This window comes from Lepidochelys olivacea (assembly GCF_965140295.1).
Source record: "Lepidochelys olivacea isolate rLepOli2 genome assembly, chromosome: 1".
NCBI lineage: Eukaryota > Metazoa > Chordata > Testudines > Cheloniidae > Lepidochelys > Lepidochelys olivacea.
This window is the reverse complement of record NC_140411.1, coordinates 47055801-47062704: the sequence shown is the minus strand read 5'-3', so window position 1 is coordinate 47062704 and position 6904 is coordinate 47055801. Positions and strand designations below refer to the sequence as shown.

General features: G+C 46.6%; 1 protein-coding gene across 1 annotated transcript; it reads right to left on the bottom strand.

Annotated features, from left to right (window-relative positions):
- Positions 1–823: 823 nt before the first annotated feature.
- Positions 824–6688, bottom strand: PDX1 (pancreatic and duodenal homeobox 1; the record flags this gene model as incomplete). Its single annotated transcript, XM_084617487.1, has 2 exons — positions 824–1256; positions 6289–6688. 2 exons carry the CDS (start codon positions 6686–6688, stop codon positions 829–831), a joined length of 828 nt encoding a protein of 275 aa, XP_084473613.1. The 3' UTR covers positions 824–828.
- Between the last annotated feature and the right edge of the window lie 216 nt (positions 6689–6904).

Below are 6904 nucleotides of genomic sequence, written 5' to 3'. Positions count from 1 at the left end.
AACGGGAAAAAATGAAGTTTAGAAGGAAGGAAAGGAGAGTGACCAATGTTTCGTGTGGCTTTCTCGGAAAACCACGTTCACCGTAGCTATCGGGCCGGATTTCAGAAGGGACGATCCCCCGCAACTCCAGACGAAGTCAGCGGGAGCTCGGGGGGCTCGGCTCCTTTGGAGAACCGGGCCCAGAGCCCACCATATATTTTCAGTTTAATCAACTCCATCAAAACTGAGCGGGAGAGTGTGGCTCCCCTCTGCCACCCCCAGATCTCCATTGCCCGGAGTTTGTGCAGCGCAGTACTCATCGCTTACTACAATGATGCACGGGATAGTTAGGGGCGGAAAACTGCGCCTGTCTTTTTATTTCCTTGGTATTCCTCCAGTGCGGACAGCTATTTCTACCGCGTCCGTGGGGTGCTTGAACGTTGGCTGCAGCTGGACAGATAACGGGCCCTGGGGAGCTGCCCCCCACGAACAACCTCGCCAGGAGCAAGAAGCGCTCCTGTGACCTGAATCCCAGCAAAGCTGCCCCCGGCTGCCCCTTGCAGAAAAGGACATTTTCTTTTTTAAAGGCAGGATCTTGCAGACGCGGTAACAAACTAGAGCGAGGACCCGCCCCCCCCACCCCGCCCCCACAAACCACACCGAGCCTTTCTTTGCAACAGCCAAAAACCTTTAATGTTTCCACACGGACACCGGTGTAACTATAAAGCACAGGGACTCCCTGGGGGCGCGTGGCAAGAGTCCACGTGACGCAGAGGCTTCGCACCCCTGGCCTCTCTCCTTTAACTCTTACCCCTCCACCAGGTGCCTGCCAAGGCTGGGGGCTTCCTTTCACCGAGCGTCCTGCTGCCTTCGCGGGGCGGTGCTAGAGGGCTGCGGGGAGGCAGCCAGGCGGGAGGGGAGCAGCTCTCTGGAGGCGGCCGAGGCCAGGTTCCCCGCGTGGCATTGCTGGAGCTCCTCTTTCCCCGGCAGGTCCCCAGAGGACACCACACAGTCTTGGTCAGGGTCATTGCTGTTTCCTCCGCCGCCCCCGGCTCCCCGCTTTTTATCCTCTTCCTTCTTCCACTTCATCCTCCGGTTCTGGAACCAGATCTTTATGTGTCTCTCTGTCAAGTTCAGCATGACCGCCAGCTCCACGCGGCGGGGCCTGGAGATGTACTTGTTAAAGAGGAACTCCTTCTCTAACTCCAGGAGCTGCGCTCTCGTGTAGGCGGTTCTCGTCCTCTTGTTCTCCTCTTGCTCTACCACGTACGACCCACCTAAAGAGAAGGGAGAGTTAAAATCTACCCACCAGGGACTGGGACCCGGAGCGACGCTGGAAAGGCGATAGAATCTTCTCCTCCTGAACCCAACCTGGAGCGGGGCAGGTTTTCCCCCAGGTTTCCCCTTTTACTCACAGATGAGCGGTTTAATGGATCGGGGACACTCTTTCGAGATCCAGACCACACTGAAAGCACGGGCGTGTGTGGGTATGTGGTTTTTAATAAAACAGACGGAGCCCAAACCCCAGCACAAATCGTTGTCTGCATCCCAAAAGGTTTACAAATCCGGACCAAGAAATTGACAGCGGGGTATGGATTCCGCCCTCTAAAGAATGAAACTAACAAGAAAAGGGCCGCGGTGGATTTTTAAGAGCGTTTCTTTAGAAACACCAGCACAGAGCGAAGACACTCGTCCGAAGCTGCTCCGCTTGTCACCTGTAAATCCGTTTTAGTAACAAAACGCGCGCTGTGTGGTATGGATCCCGAGTAAAATCCCCGGGCCACACTGTACCATCTGTGTTTGAGTGCAAGTCCCCAGCAGAAATCAAGGTCTCAAAACTGACGAAATGATATGGCCCGTTGGAGGAAAAAATAACAGCCGGTGCATTTGTGACAATGGCTGACGGTTCCTGGCATAGGGCGATTTGTAAATTTCATGCTTTACAAAAACCGGAACTGCCTTTGGGTGACAAAACCGCCCCTTTTTTGTAAATTAAACCTCCCAAACACCTCACGCCGCCTCTCGCCCAGTGCTCAGGCTTTCGGAGACTCTGCCACGTCACCATCACTGCGGCTGTACGAAAGTGAGGGTCCTTCTGCACTGCCATCAGGAGCCTCCGGTTTTTATAATTCTTGTGCAAAAGTTTAAAACTTTTTTAAACCGCTAGATTCGGTCTAATTTAGAGGCCCCTCCTTCTTTCCTGGAGCATCCCAACCTCCACTGCAGTCAATGCCCCCTGGCTATTTTCAGTTCATAGGAGTGCAAAAATTACAGTTGCTATAGCTCAAAACCTCAACATCACTCTTGACTTTACAAAAGGAAAGGCGGATTCCTGGAAAGAGAAGTTTTCCTTAATCGGCCTGGAATTTGCAACGGATTAGTCCTAATCCAGCCATCATCCCAGGCACTTTACAAAGGCAAATACAACTCCCCAAATGGTGGAACCGGGAAAAAAAAGTTTCTGTTGTGTTCACAGAGACTATGTTCCACAGGGATATTTTAAGAGGCTCATTAAAAAAACCCCACAAACAAACAAATAAGAACACTGGATCCTACAGTCCTTAGACAGACCTGGCCAGTGACTGAAGCAGAGCTCACAGAGGGATCGGCCCCTAAAGCCTCGTGCAGCTAACTAACCGGAATGTAGGCTTCCTAGCATAATAACAGCTGGGAATAAATCTATGTGCCTGGTGTCACAATTCAGGTGCAAAACCCATCCGGACAGTCCTACAACTGGACTCCTAGTCCCCAGCCACCTCTTCCTTTCTCTGGGTGTTTGCTGGACGATGAGTATTGTATGTGGGTGTTCTAAGGTTAAACACGCTTCAGACAGGTAGTACTGTTAATCATCAATCAATTAATTAATTATTGTGGTTTTAAGCAAATAGCCTTCACAACTTACAAGATCTTTAGAAATGAAAAGGGAAAAGCTACTGTATAAATTATTATTATTATTTCTTGTTTGTATATACCTTCTGGGGGGCACTAATACCCGTTTAAATAACAAGAGCCATTCGATTTATCATGTCACTCATTGTTAAACGTCCATTTTAAAAATTATTATTATTTTGCCCGTTATTACAAAACCAAAAAAGAATTGCGTGCAGAAAAGAAAAAAAAAAATCTTGTCCGGCTCAGTGAAACTCAAAGGAGCAGGGACGTTTAAAGAGAGTGTGAGTTTAATCAGTCCTTTTGCCTAGGTATTACAATACCCCTGTAAAGAAAAACAAGACGCTTTTTTGGACACTGCTGCAAATACCGAAGCGTAGGTGCGTGACCCATACGGATCAGTTGAAGTCAGTGCCATAGCTCTAAGAGCAGGGCCCCGTGGGTTTTAAGAACTATGTTTTAGGCAAAGCTTTAGGAATTCAAGAGGAAGTTTGTACGAGAAATATGAGCCCAAGGCCCAGTTGTGCTTTTCGTGGACTTTGTAAATTCTAATTAAAAACCTGCTTCACCTAAGGAGGGTCCTTCCGCACTGACATCAGGAACCCCGGGGTTTATAATTCCTGCGCAAAAATTTAAACCTTTCTTTAACCTCTAGACTGTCTAATTTCGAGACTCCCCCTTCTTTCCATGAGCACCCCAAACTCCATTGCAGTCAATGGCTCCTGGCTATTTTCAGTTCATGGAAGTGCAAAAATATATTGTTGTTATAATAACTTCAAACCTCATATTTACTTTTGACTTTACAAAAAGAAAGGCAGATTCCTGGAAAGAGAAGTTTTCCTTAATGGGCCGGGAATTTGCAAGGGATTTGTCCTAATGCCATTGATTGCAATGGGAAAAGGCTCAAGCCCCAGTTGTTGACGATTATTTGTATGTAAGATATCTTTGATCCCATATTTGTTTTTACCAGTATATGTTAACGTGTAACAAGGTGACGCTGCAGATTTCCTCCGAATCCTTGCATCGCTACGAATCGGGCCAGTTTGTAGGCGATACCACTGCCAGTAACCAGCTACGCCATTAATACCAATGAACTTAATTCCAGATATTTCTGAATGAAGCTGCTATTTCTAAATATAAGCACACATTCATACAAATATACATATATAGTATATGTAATGTGCATACGCAGGTGAATATACGTACATTTACATAGACTACATACTCTATGCAAATTACATAAATATGTGTACCTATCGTGTGTGTATATATGTATACATGTGTGTATACATTATATAGGTGTGTATATATCTCTATATACACACACTTATATTTACATTGTGTGTGTGTGTGTATATATATATATATATATATATATATATACACACACACACACATATATATATTTCACACACATGTTCTGAACCAAGCTTTTATGTAAGAAGCTACTAAGATTCCTTGAAAAAGTCGGTATGGGAGAGTTTGTTAATGATTTTTAGGTTTTCAGGATCTCTCCCTATATTGAACTATGAGAAAAGAGGGCGCATATCTGTTTTCTTTCTATTTATTAAACGCATGTGAAATGGCTATGATTTTACCCCTAGATCAAAACCTCTGCGAATATATTTGCCCTTTAAATGGGTGAAAGGAAAGACGTACATTTCTTGCAGTTTTCTTTTCTTTTCAGATTGTTAGGGTAAGGAGCAAAGAACACATTTTGATTCTGGTTTTCAGTTTAACGTAATTTCCAGAATATTTCACAATTATTTCAATATTTCACTACCTTTTCAACTGTCGGAACACAACCATTAATGTAATATTTGCTGTAGAGGTGTGACAAAGAGTGCACAAGGCACCTGGCAAGATAACATTGTGCAGCGAGAGACAGAAATATCGTTCTACAGCGGAACTTTCTGTCCAGATAGAGTTTCTTCCCCTTGCTGGCAGGCAGCTAATTTAGTTTGTGTGTTGTGTCCCCTACCCAGGTTTAAATGGTTTCCACAGTAGGATATAAGCAAGGCTAAAACAATCGCTTGCAGACAAAAACTGAACCGCCAGGTAGGCGGGTTTGTGGGGTTATTTAAAAAAATATTTAGGGTTTAATATTACTTTCAAAATGTCTTTTAGTTTACACTGTATATGGTAAGGGCATTTCAAACAGCAGCTTGGCTGTGAGAACTGCGGGACATTCTGAGCCATCTGGTTTTTACGCGGTGAAATCAACGAGGGAATCTCAAAGCGATGGCACAACATGGCCTTTTCGTAGAATCCGACTGTGCGAGTAGCCCTGGGCATTTCCACTGGAAGTTGTCCATTTCCAATCCGGCGCTCCCTCTGCCCTGAGAGTACTGAGACAAGTGGCAAAACCTGCATTTTCCGGATCAGATCCTGAAGTTAATGGCACAGCTCTCAGGGTGAACTCCTGGCCCTACTGAAGTCAAAAGGCAAAGCTCCCATTGATTTCAATAGGGCCAGGATTTCACCCTCATTGTCTACAAATGGACCAAGATGGGGCCCCTTGTGTTTCCCTTATCCCTTCTGTTAGGCATGGACCTCTGCCCTGCATTCTTTGCACACCCCGCTGCTGCAAGGGGAGTTTGCGAGGGGCCCCGGGCCAGTGTCCCAACAGATTTCATATTTCCCAGTGACCGGATGGAATTTACCACTAACAAACTGGCGGTGAGATCAGTATAAATCCCTGGACAATAAGCCGCTGGTCAGGTGGGTTGAAACAGCAGCACACTGTGTGTTTAGCTTAGATAAGTATCAATTTCAGCCTGATACTTAGTGCTAATTAGTTAATTAGTTAAACTAATTAGTTAATATTTGTTCAGTGCTTTGCAACTGTGAAGAACTCTATAAGGACTAAGTATCATTGCAATCGCTTTGCCATCACCCAGCAGAAAACTGAAAGCGACAGACCTTTATTCCTGAGCTTTTCTTATTGATTTGAAATGCTATGGCTTCATAGCTGGGCACATATTTCTGGATACAGTGTACATATTTATAACTATGCAAGAGTTGCCAGAGTATGCTATATATATATATACAGGTTTGAATCGAAAATGGACTCACAGATCTCAGGACGTTGAAATACATCCCCATTTAAAACTGGGGCTATCGCTAATGCCAAACTGAGCCCAACACTTCCTGAAAGAGGGATTTTATGGAAGTGGAAGAGAAGAAACATTTACAGGAGAAATCTTGCGAGCCTGGCTTACTTCCAAGTGAAACAGCTAACAAATGATGGGGAATTTCCCTAAGCCCCTCTCTGAAAGTGATCACACGGGGCTATCCCAAACGTAGGCTTCATTTAGTAACCCGAAGGGGAATTATTAGTGATGAGAAGGTTTCCTTGACATTGTACAAGACAGAAGGAGAGGAAGCAACAGCAGCAGCAGAAGAAGGCGACTATCTTACCGGTCCATTGTCCCCTCCAGGCGTGAGATTTGGTGGATTTCATCCATGGGAAAGGCAATTGGACTCTAGGTCCCTCTAAAACCCCCGTGTCAGTCCCATCTGCAAAAGGAATAGCTTCCTGGGGGGGATGAGGAAGCTGAGGGTGATGAGGGTGGTGATGGTGATGAAGATGGGAGACCCCTGGATCCTCTGTAATGGGGGGTACCTCGTAGGGTGAAATGTCTGGCGGGCTGCCTTGCTCCAGCGCACCTAAAGCGCTGGAATAGGGTGTCTGCTGCTGCCTGCCCATGTACAGGCAGGCGGGGGGGTTCTGGTTGTAATCCGGTGCCTGCGGTCTCTGAAACGCACACGAATCCTTGTAGAGCTGGGTCGATGCATAATACTGTTCTTCAGTGTTCATGGCTAGAAGGGGACCTTCGCTAGTGAGACATCAGGCGCTCCCGCTCCGGGCAGCTTGGACGTCTGCTTTGACAGGTCCGCTCCGCCTGCGGGAGCTGAGGCTGAAACAGAGACGGGGGCCGACCGAGCGGCGCCTCCCCATAGGCTGCACTTCTCCCCGCGTGAGCCTGCCCCAGCTCCCCATTGGGCGGGGCGTCTCCCATACGAAGAAGCCCCG